The sequence below is a fragment of the Zootoca vivipara genome, chromosome 6 (genome assembly GCF_965207765.1).
Source record: "Zootoca vivipara chromosome 6, rZooViv2.hap1.1, whole genome shotgun sequence".
In the NCBI taxonomy this organism is placed as follows: domain Eukaryota; kingdom Metazoa; phylum Chordata; class Lepidosauria; order Squamata; family Lacertidae; genus Zootoca; species Zootoca vivipara.
Window position 1 is genome coordinate 80,546,899 of NC_142589.1, and position 22,966 is coordinate 80,569,864.

Genomic DNA, 22,966 nt, shown 5'->3' on the forward strand with positions numbered 1-22,966 from the left:
ACTAGTATTGCTGCATCTGACAATGGAAGCAGACCGTGGCTATCACGGCACAGCCACTGTGGCTAGCAGCCATCAATAGCCCTCTCCTGCTTCGAAGATTTGCCCAGTCCTCTTCTAAAGCCATCCAAGTGGAAAAGTAAAAAAAAATTGGAGTTGCATGAGGAATTAAAAAAGATGCTCAAAATTCCTCTAGAAAAAAACCTGAGGCATCCCTAAAGGTAAAGGGACCCCTGACCATTAGGTCCAGTTGCGGACGACTCTGGGGTTGCGGCACTCATCTCGCTCTATAGGCCGAGGGAGCTGGCGTTTGTCCGCAGACAGCTTCCAGGTCATGTGGCCAGCATGACTAAGCCACTTCTGGTGAACCAGAGCAGCGCACGGAAACACCATTTACCTTCCTGCAAGCCCTAGGCTCAGTGGTTTTACCCACATCGCCACCTGTGTCTATCACTACTGAGTATAATTGGAAAGGATATACCACAAGACAGGAAAGTATTATTTTTATACGCAACCGCTGCAGCCAGGCCCCTACTTGCAAAGAACTGGAAAGGAAATCACATCCCTACAAAGGAAGAATGGCTAAATAAACTTTTTGAATTCATTGAATTGGCAAAATTAACTGCAGTGATAAGATATCAAACAAATCAGAAATAAAGGTCACAATGGAAATGGCTTGAAGATTACATGAGTAAACACTGTTCGAAAGACAACATGCTGGTATGTTTGTAAAGTTAATTTAGAAAACAAAATATTAGTAAAACAACAATATTAAGGACGAGAGACATAAATTGCAATGTAAATAAGAATATTAAAGACTAAGAAATGATGTACACTGGTGGAGGGAAGTCACATATGTGTAGTGTGTGTGTGTGTGTGTGTCTGTACGTAAGTGTTTTTGTTTGTAAAACAGGTGATTATATGTGTAAATTAAATATAAAGAAATAAATAAAGCCATCCCAAGTGGGCGGCCATCCCTGCCTCCTGTGGGAGGGAGTTCCACGGTTTAACTATGCACTGCATGAATAAGTCTTTTCTTTTACGCACCGGAAATCTGCCTTCCTGCCCTCCCTCTTTGAGGGCTGCCCTGCTCCCCCTTTGCCTCGGCCTGCTCCTCTGCCTTTAGCAGCAACCTGGAAAAACAGGCCAGGTGTAGTGTAGCTAGTACCTGACCTTTGCAGCAATGGCTTGGGTCTCCTGTGCAGCCAGGGGGCAGGGCCATTTGCCTTCCTGGCAGGACCGCTCACCTGGTACGGCTCCAGCTTCATCTTCCTCAGCCTCTGGGCGTGTTCTTCCAGGGTACCCATGATGGTGGAGAAGGCGTCCGAGTTGCTGAGCCACTTCCTTTTCATCAGCTTTTGGAAGTGGGGCTGCATGGGGCAGAGGAGGCAAGGAGGAATGAGAAACGACTCTGACCCTCGACCCATCTGGCGCCACATCTGCCCGCCTCGGCTTTCCGAAATCCAGTGATCCTCTGCATGTTTTGGACAGCAGCTCCAATCAGTTTCAGCTACCACTGAGGACAGGGAGATCTGTTGGATCAGTCCAGTGTCCTGGCCATTGGCCAACCAGCCTGGGGTTATACCTTGGGGTTCTTTGGCCCCCGCCATGGGCCCAGGCCCAGGGAGATGGGGAAATCACGAAGGAAGACAGAGAGAGCCAGCAGTTGCCAAGGGAGCAAGGGAGGCCAGGGAGGCCTCTGGCAAGCAGGTGCCTCTTCTGAGAAGGCTCGCAAGCAGAACCTGAGAACAACAGCCATGGTCTCTCCCCACCTGTGTTTCCCAGAAACTGGTACCCAGAGACTTGCTGCCTCCAGCGGTGGAGGGAGAACGTAAGTCACCATGGCTGGTGGCTGTTCTGTCTCAATCTGATGGGAACTGTAGTCCAAAAGCACCCTAGAATTGTAGAGTTGGAAGGGACCCCAGGGGTCATCCAGCCCAACCCCCTGCAAATACTGCAGTATTTTCAAGTCCTCCTGGACAAACTGCAGCTTCTGTGCATTGTCTGCCCTAGCAGATAGCAGCTCTACAGGGTCTTGGGCAGAGTCAAGAAGACCTCATCACCTTCTACAACCTGATCTGTTGTTCTTTTTAAAAAACTGCAAATGTCAAGGGATTGAACCCATCTGCTTGCCAAATAAAGGCTCAACACAGAGGCCAACTACATGCCTCACTGGGGAAACCGAAAGCAGGATCCAAGCACAAGAGCTCTCTCCCCTCCTGTGACTTCAAGCAACTGCCTCTGGCCGTGGAGGAAGAGCAGAGCCATTGTGGCCAGTGGCCATCTTTAGCTCCTCTCCTAATTTGTCTTAATCCTCTTTTAAATCAGTCTTCGGTGGGGGAAATCACTGCTTCCTGCAGCAATGAGTTCCACAGTTTAACTATGCATTAGTTTCTCCCCGATATTCCTCACCCACCCCAAGATCATGTTGGACGAGGTCATTGATTTCTCCCTCCCTCCAACCAACATCCCTCTGGGGAGGTCTTCTCCAAAATCAATACCTTGAGGTTTTGAAAGAGGTGGTCAGCCAACACCCTGTTGCACAGTCGAGTCACTCTGTCAAGGGAGGTGTTGGCCTGGCACCTCACTGCCTCGCTCTCGGGGTGGCCGAACCTCGCCAAGCGCTCCACGTAATCCCTGCAGGAGAGATTCTGGTCAGGGGGGCAAGCACACAGGGCCTACATTCTCGCGGTGGGGAGGAGGCACAGGCGGAGAATCGTGTGGAAAATCCAGAGAGAGATTTTGCTTGACCAAGCTTCAGTTCAGTGGGTACGATTGGATCCAAAGCGCTCAGATCCGAACAAATGAATGAGTACACAATACGACCCAAATAGGGGTGAAGTGGGGGTGAGCCTTTCGATGTCATTGTGCAAGTGGAGAGGATCCAAGTTCAGGCCGATAGACATTAGGTTGGGACATGGGGGGGGGCGGGACAGGAGAGTTTGCAACGATTGTGGGGGCCGGAGGAGAAAGGGGTTGAACTGCAGCTGCTCTGGTCAAAACAAAGTAAAAAAAAATCCTTCCAGTAGCACCTTAGAGGAGGAATTTTTTTTTATTTTGTTTCGACTACGGCTACCTACCTGTAACTGCAGCTGCTCTGGTTTTCCCCTGGCACTCGAGGCTTAAACGGGGGATGAGAGTCCGTCTCTTACCTGAAAGGTGGGCAGTGGTTGATGAGCATGATGGTCCGGCCCATTAAGGCGTCGGCAGTGAGGGTGGTCTCAATCTGCTGCCCCTCGTGGAACCTTTCGACCTTCTTCTGAAAACTGGGGGGGGGGTGGCAAAGAGGGAGAGAAAAGGCAGAGGAAAATTCAGGTGGTGCAAAGAAATCCTGCTCAAAGGCAACCGTTCCCACCCGCCGTGCCTCACGGCATCTTCCCACAACCACCCGGAGCCGGTGGTGCTGCCATGGCCAGAGTGGCCAGACCTGAGAAACCAGGGTCCTGGGTTCAAATCCCGCCTCGGCCAGGAAGCACACTGGGCGATAAAACCAGTAGGTGGCTCTTCCAAGCCCCCCATCATCCCACCCCCACTGTTAACTGGGGTAGCAGCCCCACGATGAACCTCTGGTCTTTCGCATCCCCAGAGGACATGAACACATCCCATTCAGACAAACAACAACACACACCCTGCTTTCTGAAACAGGCGCATCAGGAAGCAGACCTGCTAAGAATAGCTTTGGCTCTCCATCCCTGGCTGACTCCATGGTGGGGGGGGGCTTTGTCCTCTGGCTCCACCTTGCTGGCATTTCCTTACGGAGCGGCTATTTATACCCCGGGATGACCCTGGTCCTTGGCGGCCAGTTTGAAATGGAAACGGCATGCCATTCTGCTGCCACCGCCCGGTGTGTGATCCTAAACCCCCTACCCCACCCCAGCCCCGGCTGCCTCCTGCGTGCCACTCCATGCGTGTTTTTCTCTCACGGGAAGCAGTTGTGACGAGAGTGGTTCAGGGCAGGCAGTGTTGGGCTCTGGATACCCCCCCCCCCAAGCAGCCAGGGCAAAGCGGGTCCCCTCGCTGGATGGTGTCACAATGAAGGGAAAAGCCACATCCTTCTGCCTTTGCCTCCCACTCTGGTTCTGAGCTGATGTCAATCATGGTTTCCGGCTTTGGTTTCCTTGGACAATTCCCCCCTCCCCCCGACCAGTGGGAAAACCGGGGGGGGGGGGAGTGTGCAACCCTACCCTGTGCAGCCTATTCCTCAGCACTGTGCGACAACATGCTTTGCTGCCGCCCCCGCCCCCGCCTTCTGCAACACACCTGTTGCCTTGCAAGTGGCACACACTGCAACTCTCAGGCTAGCCTACCTCGCAGGATTGTTGCAATGAAGAAAAAGAGAGGGAAGGACCGGGTTACGTTCCCTTGGAGGAAGGGCAGGACAGAAGGGCTATTATTCGGGGTTCAGCTCCCTCCCGCTGGATCTCTAGAAGCATGCAGTATATTTGACAATATACTGAATTGCATCTTAATATTGTGTTTAATACTGTATTGCAGTATTGTAATGTTGTTTATTTAGTTCCTATCCAAGGAGCTCAAGGTTCTGCCCGCATGGTTCTGCATGGTTCTGCCCACTCCCCATTTATTCCCACAACAGCCCTGGGAGGTAGGTTTGGTTGAGAGGCAGTGATTATCACCCCGTGAGCTTCATGGCTGAGTGGTGATTCAAACCCTGGTCTGACAGGACCCAGTCCAACACTTTTAACTGTTACCCCACATAGTTTCTCTATCCGTCTTGTCCTCTCCAGGGCCTCATGAGACTTGAGACCCTTCCCCTTGCGCCAGGCTTAGAAAGCGAGCCTTTCCCCCCTTTCCCTGCTCCTTTCCTAGGGAAAAGCCCTAATTTCCCTTTGCTCTGACTGAGAGTTACAAGGTGGTTTCCCCCTGGGGAAAGTGACGGAACAAGAGGAAGGATGGCGAAGCTCCTTATTGTGTTTTAACGTTGCAGCCTGCTCTGGAACCTTAGGGTGAGGGGCAGGTAATTAACAGCAACAACAACTTAGACCCACTGGAATGAAGGGCCCTGAGTCATGTTCATTCATTTCAAAGGGTCTATGCTGAGTATAACCTAGCTGACTGCCTTAAATCTCTGGGTTAAACTGCATGTTACATTATTCAGGCATATTTTATTTATTTTATTGTATTGTATTTTATTATTTCTACTTCCCCCCATCCTTTCCATGGTTCGCTTCATTATTTTCTTTTCCATCGCATATTCTCATTAATCCTTATATTTTCATTTTCTCATTTTTATATCTCATTAGTTGTTACTGCTGAATCATTCTATCGCTGTTAACCTTTTAATATGCTTACGATAATTTTCAAAATAATCTACGAAACATTTCCAGTCTTCCCTAAATGCTTTTTCATCTCTTATTCTACTTGTCACTTACATTATTTGTGCATTTAAAGCAGTGTGTTCAGCAGAACCCCAGGAAAGGGAGGAGAGTCTCTGAGATAGAACCTCGGACCTCAACCATGTCTTACCAAATCACCTAGCAGTTGCAGACAGCGGGGCTGGGCAACAGCTGGTTTTCAACATCGCGATATATCACCAGCTAAACATCGCAATATACCAATATATCACTATGTCTGGAATAACAATGGAAATGTGGAGAGGCAAACAGGCAGCCTTCAAGACCGAGACTGCCAGCATCAGATTCCTGTGAAAATCCCCTTTGCCCACCCCAAAATGCCGTTTGCAGTAAACAAGGCTTGAATCTGTATGGAGGCAAGAGATTTGCTGCATTTCAGGCTGTCAAATTACCCAGTATTATTTTTGATTAGCTCGAATCTTCCAGATCGGGTGGAATATTTAAAAAGCAAAGCTTCTGTCAATGCTCTAGACCACACGCTGCTTCCCCACCGAACCCGCAGCAAAATGAAGAGCCCGGTTCTCTTCTCACGGGGTCCCCCTTGCCTGTCCTTAAGAAGGGAACTACCTCTGGAGGAAGTCTGCCAGGCAGCTCAGGCAGCAATGCGCCATCCTTCTTCCAAAATCTTCTGTGATCTGGGGGGCTTTGTCTATGTGAGCCTTTAGCACCTGTAGAGAGGGAGAAAGGGCCTGTGATAAAATTCAAGAGATGGCTGCCTTTGGTGAGCCACCCTGCCCAGTCCCAAAAGACTCCCACCCAGGCACCCTTGACCTGCAAGAGAGGGAACATCTCAGGGAAAGATGAAGCAGGGAAGGAACAGGCAAGAATGGGCATGGATGAAGTCTTTCTTAAGAGGAAGTACTGGAGTCCTGTGCCCAGTTCCCGGTTTAAGAAGGGTACGAACAAGCTGGAAGGTGTGCAACCAACATGATCAAGGCATGGGCGTAGGCAGGGGGGGCAGGAGGGGGCAATTGCCGCCCCTAGAAGCTGAGGGGCGCAGATGTGGCAGCCCCAGGCTCCCGCTCCCAGCGCGAAGCTCCAGAGGCGCGTGGGGAGCGTAAGCGGAGGAGCGCTAAGCAGGAGCGGGGAGCATAAGCGGAGCCACAGGCTCGCGTTCCCCGCGCGCCTCTGGAGCTTCGCGCCGGGAGCAGGAGCCTGGGGCCGCCTCCTCGGAAGAAAGTGGGCGGGGCTATGTTGCCTGCGCCACCCAGCTCTTCCGAGGAGGCGGCCTCAGGCTCCCGCTCCTGGCGCGAAGCTCCAGAGGCGCGCGGGGAACGCGAGCCTGTGGCTGCCTCCTCCGCGCCTCCCCGGTCTTCCGAGGAGGCATCCACAGGCTCGCGTTCCCCGTGCGCCCCTGGAGCTTCGCGCCGGGAGCGGGAGCCTGCGGCCGCCTCCTCAGAAGAGCTGGGCGGTGCAGGCAATGTAGCCCTGCCCACATTCCCACTGTGGCCCCCCATCCCGCCCCTTGCCCCCGCCCCTTGCCCCCCCTAATTTTGATCCTGGGTACGCCCCTGGATCAAGGGTCTGGAAGCCGAGCCTTGGGAGTTGGGTATGTTCAGCATGGAGAAGAGAAGATGGACAGCTGTCTTCAAACATCTGAAGGGCTGTGCAAGCTCGTATTCTGCTACTCCAGTGGGCAGGACCTGAACCAGTGGATTCAAACGGCAAGAAGGGAGGTGCCAACTGAACGTCACGAAGAACTTTCTGGTGGTAAAAGCCGTTTGACAGTGGAACGGATCACTTCGGAAGGTTCGGAGGTCTTTAAGTAGAGGTTGGGTTCTTCACCTGTGATTCCTGCATTGCAGGGGGCTGCACTAGGTGACCCTTGAGGTCCCTTACAACTCTTCGATCCTATGGCTCTAGGTGGTCCAGCCCTTCTCTCCTGGTGACATTGAGAATGCACACTGGCTAAAAATGACACCTGCATGTACCCAAACCCAGGAACTCAGTATCACAAGGAAACGGGACAGGTAGCGAGTGTTTGGGATGGGGGACATACACACTCCAAGCACCGGACGGTTCATTGTTCCAGGGGGTGAGACCGGAAGAATGAGGAATTGGCAAGCTGGCCCCACACTCGGCAACACTAGGGAATCTCCGAGGCGGGTTTGTTTGCCTCCCATGTCAGAAGTCATAGGAATGAGTGAGAATCCGGTCTGGTTTTTTAAGCGAAATTCCATGGGGAAGGTTCATGGCTCAGGGGCAGAACACCTGTTTTGCACACAAAGGGTCTGCGGGTTCAACCCCTGGCAATTCCGGGCAGGGCTGGGAGAGATCCGGAATCCTGCCTATTGACCGTAATAAACAAATTGCCACCTTGCCAAACTGTGGCCAGTAAGTGTAAATGGTTGAAGCTCCATGCAGACGTGAAGGAAGAGCAAAGGGGAGAGCGAAGCATGCAGGCAGAAGTCCAACAGGCTTGGGCGAAGCCGCTGGCTCCTTTGGGTGGCCAAGTGTCCCACCTACCAGTATGACTTTGCCAGACAGGCCGAACTGGAAGCTGTCGCCTGCGTCTTCTTGCGCCCACCTCTCCTCCTCCTTCTGAAGCTCTTGGCTCATGTCCTCGGTGATCTTTGCCTATGAACAAGCAAGGAAAGGTGCGTAGGGGGCACACACCAGGGAGAGGACGGACGAAATCGGCGGCTTGTCTACATGCCTGCCACCCTAAGAGCGTAAGAAGAGCCTGTGCTGCATCAGGCCAGAGGTTTATCTGGTCCAGCGTCCTGTTCTCACAGTGGCTAACCAGATGCCCATTATGGGGAACCTGCAAGCAAGGCCCCTCTCCCCTCCTGTGGCTCCCAGCCCCTGACTTTCAGAAGCATTGCTTCCTCCAACTGTGGTGGGCAGAGCATGGCCATTCTGGCTAGCAGCCACCCATAGCCCTCTCTGCCATGAATTTGTCCAATCCCTCTTTTAAACCCAATTAGCTTCTTGCGTTCTCATTAACCGCAGCAGAAAGCTGCTCCCCCATCACCCTTTTGCGATTCACCGTTTTACCTTCACAGCAGCGATGAGGTCCTCTTCCAGGCTCAGTTGGGTCTCGGGGGACAGCAGCGGGCCGAGCTCCTGGGTCTTGACCAGGGAGGAGATTTCTGCTCGGCCAAGAACTTCTCTGTGCAGTGGAGAGAAAGAGGGCGAGAGTGAGAAGCCGGATCTCCTCCAGAGGGATGCATAGTACATCACACACACACACACACACACACACACACAAAACGTGCCCTCACATGGACACTTGGTGGGGTAGCAGGAGAGGGCTTTCTCGGTGGTGGCTGCTGCCAGAAAACTTTGGAACTCCCTTCTGAGAGAAGCCAGACTGGACCCCTCCTTGCTGTCCTTCCACTGGCAGGTAAAGACTAGGGCTGGGCGATATATTGATATATTGTCCGGTTTAAAGTCCACATTGTGATAACGGTTTCATAATTTTCGACCTGGCAATATATCGCAAATCATGTGTGTGTTTGTGTGTGTGCATGCGCGCGTGCACTATGCAACAATCACAATGTGGGAGAAACCATGAAGCCAGCCAATGCCTTTATATTAGGGGTCGGCAACCTAAGGCCCATGGGCCCACGGGGGCCGTTTAACCGGCCCACGAGCCGCCCCATAACTGAGCCACCCGCTCGGCGAGTCCCCGGCACAGCGGCACAGCGCTACACCAGGACTCGCTTCCGCCGTGCTGAAAATCACGTCTGCGCAGACGCAGATGCTGGAAATCGCGGGCATGATCCGACCCACAGAGAGATCTCCACTGGAGTGAATTGGCTCAGGTGAGGTAAACCTTGCCGACCCCTGCTCTACATAGCTCCATCCTTATTTCAGACATCGTGACATATTGGTATATCACAATGCTTAGCTGGTGATATATGTCGATGCTGAAAACCAGATATCGCCCAGCACTACTTTGTTCTGACAGGTCTTAGGGATCTGATCTGATTGTTTTTTAAGGAAAGGACGTTTACATAGCGCTCTGCTGCTTTCACTACCTGTATTCAAATGTATCTATTTTTAAATATTGTTTTAATTCTATTAGAGTTTAATGACTCTTTAATGATGGTCTTTTATACAATTTTAGCTTCTAATATTTTATCTGAGCTGTTTTAATTTGTGTAAGCTGCCTTGATCCCTGATCTGGAGGAAAGGTGGGATTTTAATAATAATTAATAATTTCCCCAACCTTCCTACCTTCTGTGCCGAAAGGCAAGACTTTGACAGCCTCGCAGCCAGGGCTGGCTGGAGTCAGATGTGTCTGGGGCAAAGCTTGTAGTGAGCAAGGAGTCACTCTGCACATGCTCAGGGGCGTTCTGTTATGACTTCATAAATCCCTGGGCTGAACTCTACCCTGCAAAATCAGCCGCGGGATTACCTTTGGCTTTGGTGTTCAAAGCCCTTAATCAAGGGTGCTTCATCAAAGGGACAGGCTGTGTGTTAAGTATTAGTCACATATTTGAACTACCTTGTTTATTAAGAACAGAAGAACAAAACCGGATCAGAACAAGCGTCTGACTTCCCCAAGCCCGGGTGGATGGGGTCGTTTTGGCTCCATGAGGAACAGCGCTTGGGAAAGCATGCCTATAAATGGAAGGGGGCAAGGGAATCATAGAGGTGGAGGGAACCCTGAGGATCATCTAGTCCAACCCCCTGCAATGCAGGAACATGTACGTTTCCGAGCACAATTCAAAGTGTTGGTGCTGACCTCTAAAGCCCTAAATGGCCTTGGCCCAGTATACTTGAAGGAGCGTCTCCACCCCCACCGTCCATTGCGGACACTGAGGTCCAGCTCTGAGGGCCTTCTGGCAGTTCCCTCAGTGCGAGAAGTGAGGTTACAGGCAATCAGGCAGATGGCCTTCTCGGTGGTGGCGCCCTCCCTGTGGAATGCCCTCCCATCAGATGTCAAAGAGAAAAGCATCTACCAGACTTTTAGAAGGCATCTGAAGGCAGCCCTGTTTAGGGAAGCTTTTAATGTTTAGCAGACCATTGCATTTTAATAATTTGTTGGAAGCCGCCCAGAGTGGCTGGGGAAACCCAGCCAGATGGGAGGGGTATAAATAATAAATTATTATTATATTATATATAAGTAACTATACAACCTTTAGAAGACATTTGAAGGCAGCCCTGTATAGGGATGATTGTTTTATATATAAAAAAAGTTCAGTGTTTAATTATCTTTTTATATATGTTGGAAGCCACCCAGTCGCTGGGGCAACCCAGTCAGATGGGGAGGGTATACATAATAAAATTATTATTATTAATATTATTATTATAGAATAGGACAGCTCATCAGGAAAAGGTTGGAGAGCATGCAGATCGCCCAGATCCGTCCCTGCCTTTTACCTCTGGTAGATGTTCCTGCTCCAGTCCAGGACGAAGTAGAGGTCGGAGATGCTCAGCTTCTTTTGGACCGCCTCGGCCAGGCACCTGGCCAGTCCCAGGTGGAAGCTGCCCAGGTAGACCCCGAAGGCCTCATACTCCTTGGGGTAGGCATGCAAGAGGTGGAACTTGACGGTGCAAAGGTCCTCCAGGGCGCACTTGGCCAGGCGGTCCATCTGCGTGGCCACGGGGAGGACCCTGCCCTCGGTGCACTGGCGCAGCCGCTGTCCAACCAGCTGGCGCACCGCCTCAGCCCACTGCTGCTTCATGGCTCGCGGACGGGGTCCGCAACCCCCTGCCCTGTCCCCTTGAGCCGCCAGCCACTTGCAGTCGGTGTCCTCCTCCTGCTCGATCACTCGCACCACGAGCTCCAGGGCGGGGCAGGAGCTCTTGCCGGCCAGAGACTCGGCCAGGACGGCCCAAAGCTCCTTCTGCAGGGCCTCGTACAGCAGCGCCACGTCCTTGGCCTTCCGACTCCCAGATTTCCGGACTTCGCTGCCCTCCGTGCTCTGCTGCCCATCCTGCTCACACTCGGCCTCCAGTTCGATGATGTGCTCGTCAGCCACCAGGAGATCCCTTTTGTGGATCAGGTTCAGGATTTCCAGAACTGGAGCACAAGGAGGAAAAAGAGATCCACAGTGTGTCTAGGGGCTATTTCAGAGTACAGTCGTACCTTGGAAGCCGAACGCCTTGCGAGTTGAACGTTTTGGCTCCCGAACGCCGCGAACCCAGAAGTGAGTGTTCTGATTTGCGAACGTTCTTTGGAAACATTAGCAGGATTTGAAACCCACTTCTAATGTAACAAATAATATGGATAACACGGATTGATTTAAAATATAGAATATGGAATATTATGCAGTTGTAAATGTTGACATTAGGACCCATGGAGGGGAAGTCTCGAGATTCAGAGTAATCTCTATACAGTGGTACCTCGGTTGTCAAACGTAATCCGTTCCGGAAGACCGTTCGACTTCCGAAACGTCCGACAACCGAGGCGCAAAGGGCTGTCGGCAATTTCAGTGGTGAAAATGGAAAAATACGCCGCGGAAGCCGTTCAACTTCCGAGGCGCATTCGAAAACGGAAGCAATTACTTCTGGGTTTTCGGTGTTCAGGTTCCGAAACATTCGGCTTCTGAGACACTTGAAAACCGAGGTTCCACTGTACATGGATATGCATTTGGAATGTTACAAATTTATATTTGCAAAATCAAATAAAAATGATTTCCAAAAACCAAAGAACAAAGTGTGTCTAGGCGTGTGTGTAACTGACTGGAGGTAGGTTTGTTTGTTTGTTTGTTTGTTTGTTTGTTGTTTATTGCATTTATATCCCACCTTTTTCTTCAAGGTGGCCTGCACATGGTTCTCCCCTTGCTCATTTAACTGCCACAACAACCCTGCAAGGTAGGGTAGGCTGAGAGGCAGTGGCTGGCTCCCAAGGTCACATGGCTGCGTGGAGATTTGAACCCTGGTCTCCCAGGTCCTGGTCTGACACTAACCATTGTACCACACTGGCTCTCACCTTTCTGCCTGCCAAGGGTCACCATGGCGATGAGCCAGGAGCCTCCTAGTTTGCATGCTCAAGGTGTGCCCCTCTGGGATGCAAGGAAGAGGGCAGCAAAGGTGGCGTTACCTTCACCCTCTGCCAGCTCACTGGTTCTCTGTGTCCTGCCCAAGCTACGGTTTGATTAGCTCAGTGGTTCTCAAAGCAGGTTGTATTTCCGGGGGGGGGGGGCAATATTACCTAGGCAGGGGGGGGCACTGATAGGGGTAAATGACTATCAGGACTTTGAAAAGCTGGTATCTCTGGATCAAGTTCATCCATTTGGGCAAATTAATTTAACTAGTTTTCCTTTTATTTTGAATAGACGTGCAATTCATTGTTGACTGTTTTGCATTTTATTATGTTGATATCTTCCTTAGCGGACCATGCAAAGTGCTAGGACGCTTTTCATAGGGCCCTGGGAACGACTTTATGGAACCAATGGAACGGTGGCCTAATGAAAACCTTTGGGGACCACTGCAATAGGTGAACAGTTTGGATTCGGACAGCTCCTCCCTGCACGATGCCCCCAACCTCAAGAAGAAGAATTTGGATTTGATATCCCACTTTATCACTACCCGAAGGAATCTCAAAACGGCTAACATTCTCCTTTCCCTTCCTCCCCCACAACAAACACTCTGTGAGGTGAGTGGGGCTGAGAGACTTCAGAGAAGTGTGACTAGCCCAAGGTCACCCAGCAGCTGCATGTGGAGGAGCGGAGACACGAACCCAGTTCTCCAGATTACGAGTCTACCACTCTTAACCACTACACCACACTGGCTCAGACCAAAAAGGGTCCTGGAGCTCCCTGGGAAACAACTCTTGGTGTGTGACCTTGCAAGGAGATAATGCCTGACCACACACAGATTGAAACAACTGCTGGATTTTGGGGTTGCCTTCACTAATGCTATTATCTCTGGCGATCCCATGTTGACTCTGCACACAGACAATGCACCCTTGTTCCATGTTCCAAGTCACAAGGTTTTCCATCATCTTCCAGCTCCTGGCCCCTTCCTAACCCACATTCCTGAATTAGCCAGGGGCTAACATTTAAAAGGTGATCAGGCTTGCTTGGAATCTGCGCTTCCTGGCTTGTAAACCCCAATGCCTTATGACTTGTGTTTAATCTCTGGTGCTAGAAACAATGTCACAAGACATGGGGTGTGACCTGAGACATCCTGCATCACCTTATATGTGGTGCAGTTTGGAAACTCCAGCTGGGGCAGAATTCAGCAGCTAGGTTGCTCACCGGGGCAAGACGGCCTGCACTGTCTACCAATTAGTTTCTGAACCAATTCAAAGTGCTGGTTTTGACCTATAAAGCCTTAAACGGCTCAGGACCGCAATAATTCAAGGACTGCCTCTTTCCATATACAGTAAAACTACCCGGACCCTGAAATCATCTTCTGAGGCCCTTCTTTGTGTGTCTTCTCCACATGGGGTCCAGAGGGTGGCAACACAAGAACGGGGCCTTTTCTGCGGTGGCTCCCCGTCTGTGGAATGCTCTCCCCAGGGCGGTTTCGCCTGGCACTTTCATTATACACCTTTAGGCACCAGGAAAAAACATTCCTCTTCAACCAGCCTTTGACTGGTTGGCACAAGATAACCTTTTAAATGTGTTGTAGGAGGGAGCGGGGAGGTTAGGTTTTTGTTCTTTTTTATGTAATTTGTGTTTGCTTTTTATCTTTTATTTTAATGTTGTGAACCACCCTGAGATCTACAGATGAAGGGTGGTATAATAAACAAACAAACAAAAAGACCCTGTATACCCACCAGCGACCCATCCTTGGTGGATGATGGGAGACACCACAGCTCAGTGACAGAGCAGGTGCTTTGCATGTAGAGTCAATCCCTCTCAACTCCACTTAAAAGAATCTCAGATAGCATGAGACCCTGTAGGGAACTTGACTAGATGGGTGGAGAGCCAGCGCAGTGTAGCAGGGGTCAGCAAACTTTTTCAGTAGGGGGCCGGTCCACTGTCCCTCGGACCTTGTGGTGGGCTAGACTATATTTTGGGGGGGAAATTCCTATGCCCCACAAATAACCCAGAGATGTATTTTAAATAAAACCACGCATTCTACTCATGTAAAAACACGCTGATTCCTGGACAGTGCATGGGCCGGATTTAGAAGGTGATTGGGCTGGATCCGGCCCCCGGGCCTTATGAGTTAGCATGTCAGACTAGGACCTGCGAGACCAGGGTTCAAATCGCCACTCTGCCATGAAGCTCACTGGGCCAGTCGCCCCCTCTCAGCCCAACCTACCTCACAGGGTCGTAGTGGGGATTAAAAGGGGAGAGGAACCATGCACAGCACCTCGAGCTCCTTGGGAGGCAAAGGTGGGATATCAAGAAGCAAAGCTGTGTCAGGATGGGCACTGGAGGCGCAAAGGGGGCAATCAGGCTTTGAACAGCTCTGGATCAAGTTCATCCGTTTTGCAGAAATTAATTCAACTGAAGAGTTTTAACGGGGCTCTGAATAAATGTGCAATTAATTGCCACTTGTTTTGAGCACGCTACGGTATTCCTTAGCAGGCCATGCAAACTGCTCTTCCGAATAATGCTTTTTTTATCGGGAAGGATAGCGGGCAATGGGGGGGGACAAGTTCATGGAACCAAGCGGGTGGGGGGGGCGCAAAAAAGCTTGGGAGTCACTGGGCCACAACCTCCATCATCCTAAATGACCTGGGCCTGATTGGCCGACCCTGATGAGAGCTGGGAGCCCCAAGGACATCTTATGGGTCACAGGTTGCTCCCCACCCTTAAGCTCACAGCTCCACAAGCCGAGGGGCGGGGAGTGTCTGAGGACGGGGGGCACCCCATCAGCCTCGGCGCTTTGGGTGCTGGCTCCGCTTGTTGCAGCGGTGTGTGCAGCCCGGTGGCAGGGACAGGGGCGACAGAACTGGCTCCTGGCCGGAGTCCGCACCTCTCCCAGCCCCAGAAACATGTTGTTTAACTTATTGCTTCCGTTAGCTGCCTCCGCTGTGTATTTATATAGCAGCAGCAGAATGGCTGCCAGGACTCAAGATCTTCCCCATATGGGATGGCAGACACACAGATCGCTTGACCCCTGCCGGTCGGGGTGGGGTGGAAGCCCCCTGGCACTGGATCCTGGGATGGGCAACCTGGGCAAAGCAGTTAATTGGGCTGCTTCTGTTCAGCCATAGAAACCCCTGTTTTGAAACAGCGGAGAGGGGTGCCAGGTCGTTTCAGGGGCCAATTCGAGGTGCTCACGTTGGGGACCCAGGCTCTGAGGACCTGAAAACCCGCCTCCTTTCCTGCAAACCCTCTCAGGCAGGGCTGACCCACCCATGAGGCAAGGTGAGGTCATGGCGTCAGGTGGCAGGATGCAGAGGGGCAGCAAGGAATGCATTGCCCCCTGCAGCGAAGCCTGCAGTCTGCCCCTAGGAGGCAGCTGCCCCCCCAATAAACAAAGACCCTTAACTAAATGACCAATTGCATCTCATATAAGTCAGTTCTGCCCCCCCCCGAACATAAAGCCTGCCCGCCCCTAAAATAAATCCTGTGTATGCCCATGGCTGCTGCCCCCCCCCAGCTCAGTCAGTAGACATGAGACCCTTAATCTCAGGGTCATGGGTTTGAGCCCCACATTGGGCAAAGGATTCCTGCCTTGGACTCTTGGGGTCCCTTCCAACTCTACAATTCTACGATTCCTCCTGCCCTTGTTCCTGATGTAAATCTTCGCTCACACCATTGTGGGGGCGCACAACGTTTTGTGGTTCGCCTGCCTTGGGCCAGCCTTGCTCTTGGGTGCTGAGCTTGCCAGAGTTGGCCCTCTTAGCGGTTCTTCTGCCCTCAGAAGCTTGTGGGGCAGCCCAGCAGGAGACAGTTTTCTCTAGGGCAGCCCTTAAACTGTGGAACTGCCTCCCCACAGAGGCACCCTTGGAACCTTCATTGCACACGTTTGATACGTGAGGTGTTATGTTTTTAGGACCCACCTTATTTTGTGGCTGCAACTTGTTTTAAAACGTTTTTCAAGGACATGGGGTTCTTTTTTCTACAAATTCCCCTCCCTCCCCATTCTGGATCCCAGTCGACAACCGAAAACCCGCTTCCATTTTCCCGTTTTCAGTACCGTGGTTAAATTGCTGTAGCCCATCCTGGGAGCTTAGTATGAATGGTGGGTGAAGAACTAACAAATAAATAATACGAATGGCCATGCCTGGTTCCACTTGAGAGTCAGTGTGGTGCAGCGGTTTGTTATAGTGTCAGGCTGGGACCCGGAAGACCTGGGTTCGAATTCCCCACTTCACCATGAGGCTTGTGGGGCAGGCAGTCTAGCCTACCTCACAAGGTTGTTGTGGGGATGGGATGAATGAGAGAACCATGCGTGTCACCTTCAGTTGCTTGGAGGAAAAGGTGGGATATAAAGCCAAATTAATGACTGATTTTATAGGTCTTTTTTTAAATTAAGAAGAATGCTTTGGGAGGGGGGGGTGTTTCTGAGCACCGCAGATATTTCATCTTCGAAATGGGTGCTTTGCGGGTCACGTTGGGCAAAAGATTCCTGCGTTGCAGGGGGTTGGACTAGATGACCCTCATGGTCCCTTCCGCATGATTCTATGCTGGAGCAGCAGAAAGCAGCCAGGCAGACAAGCAAGCAGAGGCGTAGGAGGGGGGGGTGTTTTCAGCAGGAGTCTTGCAATCTAGGGTGATGGAGGCTATCTTTGGCAAACGGTTCCAGGCGGTTGAAATTTTGGGAGAGGAAGGAAGGCTCTCTCCCGGCTTGTGGAGTAAAGTTGAATTGGTTCTGCATATTCATTTCCCAGTTTGCCCTGCTCTCTCCCAGTGCTTTTGGAGGCTTTTTCCTTCCCTCTGGGCACATTCCCCAGCAAGGTCAATGGGCCACTTTTCTACTCCTGCAATCAGGAGGGTCAATCAGGCTGGAACAATGAGCCCGCGAGAACAAAAAGCAAAAAAAGCAATAAAGAAAGACCCCCTCATTAGCTTCTCCCCAGTCATAACCTGAATAAACAGGCTGGCCCTGGAGTGAAGAGAAAAAATAAAACCATCAGGTCTTGTTTCAGTCCCCTTGGGAAGGACTTTGTAGACAGCCAAGGATCGGCTGCCAAGGCACAACTTTCAGCAGCTAAACATTAAAGTCTTTTCGATGAGAAATGACCGTGTCGATTCTGTGAGGTTCTGGGCCAAGGCTGATCCCATCAGAAGATAGGAAGCTGACTTACACAGACTCCCATCTTTGCACAGTGTCCAGCACATACACGGCCTGTCACCAGCTCTCTCCAGGACAGTGTACATTGTGAAGGGGTATGCCAGCCGTTTTCAAATACTGTAGGCAAAAGGCTGTCACATAGAAGAAGAAGGAGCAAGCTCAGTTTTCTGCTGCTCTAGAGGGGATGACCCAAACCAACAAGAAAGGAGATTCCAACTAAACATTAGGAGGCTTCTAGGCAGAGGGATGGGGGTGGCGCTGTGGGTTAAACCACTAAGCCTAGGGCTTGCTAATCAGAAGGTCGGCGGTTCAAATCCCCGCAACGGGGTGAGCTCCCGTTGCTCGGTTCCAGCTCCTGCCAACCAACCTAGCAGTTCGAAAGCACGTCAAAGTGCAAGTAGATAAATAGGTACCGCTACAGCGGGAAGGTAAATGGCGTTTGCGTGCGCTGCTCTGGTTCGCCAGAAGCGGCTTAGTCATGCTGGCCACATGACCTGGAAGCTGTACGCCAGCTCCCTCGGCCAATAAAGTGAGATGAGCACCGCAACCCCAGAGTTGTCCACGAGCTGGACCTAATGGTCAGGGGTCCCAGAGGTTGGGTGGCCACCTGTCAGGGATTCTTTCGGCGTGACTCCTGGGTGGCAGGGGGTTAGACTAGGTGCCCGCTGGGGGAGCCTTCCAAAGCTATAACTCGCGTGATTCTTTGGCCAAAGGCACACGTTTTAATAGTGAGGTTGCCCGACTCTTTGGGTGGCACCACCATACCATCCGTAATGGTGTTTCACAATCTTTTCAAAAGGGAGGACACTTTGCAATACGGTGCCTCTGCTCACACATTATTGAAAGGCTGCATTTCTGGCTTCTTCAGCCTGGTGACTTCCTGACCTATAATTCCTGTTAGCCCCAGCTTCGTACAGCTGTGGCGGCTGAGGCTGATGAACATTAAGAACATTGGATTTTTCAACTAAGCTCGACTCCGAGTGGAATCACTGAAATTTAATTTAAAAAATTCCTTCCAGCAGCACCTTAAAGACCAACTAAGTTTGTCATTTTGGTATGAGCTTTCATGTGCATGCACACTTCTTCAGATATGTTTAGTTTAGTTATGTTCATTAATATCAATGGGTCTTCTCTAAGCAAAACTGAGTTGAGCACCATCCATAAGAAGACCTCTGCCGCATCAGGACAACGGCCCACTTAGTCCAGCCAGATGCCCGTGGGAAACCAGCAAGGAGGATTCGAACACAAGAGCACTCTCTTTCCCCGTAGTTTCCAGGGGAAGCGGCAGATTATCCCGATTTAAAGCCAAGAGAGTTGTTCTTTGGGTTATAGATATATTGGAAAAAATCATAATGTTCTGACAATGCCCTGCCCCAGTTCAAAATACACCCGGGACATTTCCTGCGGCTGCATTTACATGCATCCAGATGAGAAGCATCTACACCTTCACTCTGAAGGGGACCTGGGGAGGGAACTGAACCCCCGACTGTTACAACTCACTGCATTGGTGGGAAAGGCACAAATACAGGAAGGGTGACACCTGGCTTGAGAGCAGTACATGTGAAAAGGATATAGGAGTCTTGGTAGACCACAAACTTGACATGAGTCAACAGTGTGACGCAGCAGCTAAAAAAGCCAATGCAATTCTGGGCTGGGCATCAATAGTATAGCATCTAGATCAAGGGAAGTAATAGTACCACTGTATTCTGCTCTGGTCAGACCTCACCTGGAGTACTGTGTCCAGTTCTGGGCACCACAGTTCAAGAAGGATACTGACAAGCTGGAACGTGTCCAGAAGAGGGCAACGAAAATGGTCAAAGGCCTGGAAACGATGCCTTATGAGGAACGGCTTAGGGAGCTGGGTATGTTTAGCCTGGAGAAGAGAAGGTTAAGGGGTGATATGATAGCCATGTTCAAATATATGAAAGGATGTCATATGGAGGAGGGAGAAGGATTGTTTTCTGCTGCTCCAGAGAAGCGGACACGGAGCAACGGATTCAAACTTCAAGAAAGAAGATTCCACCTAAACATTAGGAAGAACTTCCTGACAGTAAGAGCTGTGCGGCAGTGGAATTTGCTACCAAGGAGTGTGGTGGAGTCTCCTTCTTTAAGCAGAGGCTTGACAGGCGTATGTCAAGAATGCTTTGATGGTGTTTCCTGCTTGGCAGGGGGTTGGACTGGATGGCCCTTGTGGTCTCTTCCAACTCTATGATTCTATGATTCTATGAAATAAGTACAGTGGAACCTCGGTTGCTGAACGTAATCCGTTCCGGAAGACCGTTTGACTTCTGAACTGTTCGACAACTGAGGCGCAATGGGAGGTTGGCAAAATCCATTGGGGGGAAAAGGAGAAATGTGCCTTGGAAACTGAGGCGCGTTCGAAAACAGAAGCATTCGCTTCCGGGTGATCAGTGTTCGAAAGCCGAAACGTTCGACGACCGAGGTTCCACTGTGTATAGAAGCAAGAACAATGCAACCAACAGCTCCAACATGAAGGCTGGGAAACTCTCCTGATGAAGAAGGCAAAAATCACAGACTTACCAGAGAGCGGCTCCTTCACCTTGACCTCGGCCTCCTCGGTGACGGGCGCCGCTTCCGACGCCTCGGTCTGGTTGAGCTTCTCCACCAGCGAAGCTCTGCGCACCTTCCCACCCAGCCCGATCTTGAGGAAGGACATGCGCTTGTCTCCCCCACCGCCGTTCTCCTTCTCCGACAGGCCGCATTCGAAACCGTAGAGGCTCTCCTTGCGGCGGCCGTTCAGGAGCTGGAGCAGGCTGAAGTCTTCGGAGCTGCGCCGCGTCTTCCTCTTCTCCGGGGTCCCCTGGTTGCCCTCCGTCAAGGGGATCATCATGCGGCCCAAGAAGGACCTCCTGTCCGAGCCCTTCTCCCCGCTGCCGGGGGACTTCTTCTTCCCTTTGCCAATGCGGAAGGGAGACAGCCCCACCAGCTTCTCCAGCGTCGCCCGCCGCCTGTAGCACCCCTCGGGGCTGCCGTTGAAAAGGTCCCGCTCAAAGCTGCCACCGTCATCTGGGGAAGGGTTCCTGCTCTCAGGGGAGTCACTCCCCAGGAAAGAGTCTCTCTCGTTCTCCTCAAGGTCTTCTTCAAAAGGGTTGGTTCCCCGGTGACTTTCCTTCTCCAGGATCAGCGAGCCACCCCCACCGCTGCCACTCGTGTCCCCGTTGGCCATCTTGAGCTTGCAGGGGTTCTTAAGGACCGGCATGGCAGCCAACGCACTGCAGAACCTGGAAAGGAAGGTGGAAAAATGGTGAAGGGGTCAGGTGGTGGCAATGGGAGAGCCTGAGGAGGTTTCGGGGAGACATTCTGAGCATTTTACTGTAATGTGTGTAATGTTTCATTCAGCCCGGACACTGAGATCCAGCGCCGAGGGCCTTCTGGCGGTTCCCTCATTGCAAGAAGTGAGGTTACAGGGAACAAGACAGAAGGCCTTCTTGGTAGTGGCACCCGCCTGTGGAACGCCCTTCCAGCAGATGTCAAGGAAATAAGCAGCTATCCTATTTTTAAAAGACATCTGAAGGCAGCCCTGTTTAAGGAAGTTTTTAATATTTAATGCTGTATTGTTTTAATATTCAATTGGGAGCCGCACAGAGTGGCTGAGGAGACTCAGCCAGATGGGCGGGGTATACAACAACAACAACAACAACAACAACAACAACAACAACACTTTGGGGAGCTTTGCTTGTTTTTTACAGGTGCCAGGCCTCAGCATTTGCCACTGAAATCCTAACCAAAATCAAATTCCAACCCCCATTCCCCAAATCTTCTTCTTCATTTATTAATAAGCCATGGATAAGGAGCATAAAGGAATATTGTCACAGCAGGTTGAAAGCAGCATAAGGTTGGATATATTATCATGGGAGTCGTTCCAAAACATTACCAAAAAAACACATTCCCCCCCATAAATCTGTTAGGTTTGTTCATAGGTATTATTGACCGCTGAGGAGTGCAGAAAGAAGAAACACTATGGGCGAACTGCACACAACCAGACACCTTCATCTACCCCGGCTGCAACAAAACATGTCTCTCCCCTATCGGTTTCTGCAGCTGGGTGCTGTAACTCTCCAGCGGTTTGACTTTACCTCCGAAGATGCACTCCTCCATTGTTTCCCAGGACAAACAATGGACCAGATTTACTTACTCTGTTCAGATGCAGCAGGAAATGCACAACCACACCCCTTTTTAGCTATTATAGTCTTAGCAGCAATAATAAGGTAAAGTGAACACCTATGAGCTACAGCAAGACCTCTGCCCCTGCCCCTCCAACCTGGGCTGATGTTGCACCAAATACCTGGGAGGGCAGAACTGAGTCAGACCTGGCCCACCGAGATCCCTCTCCCAGGTCTCAGGGATGCACACCAGGTTGGCCTGGTCACCCACAATCAGACCATGGATCTGCACGGTTTTATTATGGATCCACCTGGCATTCAGAGGTAGAACCACCAAACTGTCGGGGACAGTGGTAAAGTATCCATCAGTACAGTACAATCGCCTTGTACGCGCTTGTGCCATTTCAACTTTACGCAATTAAAGGCCAGACAGCTGAAATAACACAAATTAAATGCACAGAAGGCAAAGAGCTTCTGTGCATTTAAAAGCTCTTAAAAGCTCTTTTTGCACAGGGTTTCCCCTTTAAGCTCTCTGCCTTGATTATACCAGGTTCTGGGGTGCTCTCGTGAGATTTCAGGGGCCGAATTGCTGCAAGATCTCACAAGAGCAAGGGGAAGTGCTTAAAGCTAAAAGCTGGGGCAAGTTGTCACACGGCTCTGGAAAGGTAAAGATGCTCACGCCGGGGTGGTTCCAAGGGGGTGGTTCGAATACATGCCTTTTTGCACATATGTGCCATCTTTGGAAGGTAACCCTCACACAAAATGTGATGGGACTGGACCAAATATAGAATGGAGCTCGGTGGGGATTATCAGTCCGTCAGCCCTTCAACCTCTCCCTCCCTCTCCCCGATTGCTGAGACTGGCCGCCCAACAACACACACCCCTCCGATATTCTTATCCCGAGACACATGCTGTATGGAACACTCTGCAAAACAAAATCAATATAATACAATTTATCGTGTCACCAGGACACGCAGGTGTCAATCCACAACAGCCAAGGCGTACGCAGGCCAGCATAAACGTATCAACCATCCAGACGAGAAAGCAGAACAGTATTACGCTGGCATCCCAACCCATCTCTCACGTGAGCCATCACATCCCTACCCCGGCCTCACACCTCAGGGGTTATAGTCTCTCTGGGGCACCTCGGTCTGTCACAATGGACACACCCCCCAGGAGAATAAGCCTATGTATTTCACCCATCCATGCGCTCTCTCCCACGCTCCGGACACATGCTGCGAACGGTGAAGAATCCAATGTAATGCCCACACGTGAGATAAGAAAAGGAAAGCAACCGAACAAACACAGAAACACCGTGAGGTGGCACCGTCCCTCTCGCTCCGACCCCAAAGGATTACCCTGAAGGGATGAAGC

At 51.1% G+C, this 22,966-nt stretch overlaps 1 protein-coding gene across 2 annotated transcripts in view; it reads right to left on the reverse strand.

Moving 5' to 3' along the window:
• EXOC3L2 (exocyst complex component 3 like 2) overlaps positions 1–22,966 on the reverse strand; it is a 40,340-nt gene that overhangs the window by 11,852 nt on the left and 5,522 nt on the right. For both annotated transcript variants that reach the window (XM_035117669.3, XM_035117670.3), the window contains exons 2-9: positions 20,010–20,710; positions 10,701–11,343; positions 8,367–8,481; positions 7,836–7,946; positions 5,937–6,037; positions 3,150–3,263; positions 2,499–2,634; positions 1,245–1,367 (exon numbers count right to left, since the gene is read on the reverse strand). In XM_035117669.3, coding sequence (XP_034973560.3) covers positions 1,245–1,367; positions 2,499–2,634; positions 3,150–3,263; positions 5,937–6,037; positions 7,836–7,946; positions 8,367–8,481; positions 10,701–11,343; positions 20,010–20,688 — 2,022 coding nt within the window. In that variant the 5' untranslated portion in view covers positions 20,689–20,710. The remainder of the gene's footprint in view (positions 1–1,244; positions 1,368–2,498; positions 2,635–3,149; positions 3,264–5,936; positions 6,038–7,835; positions 7,947–8,366; positions 8,482–10,700; positions 11,344–20,009; positions 20,711–22,966) is intronic.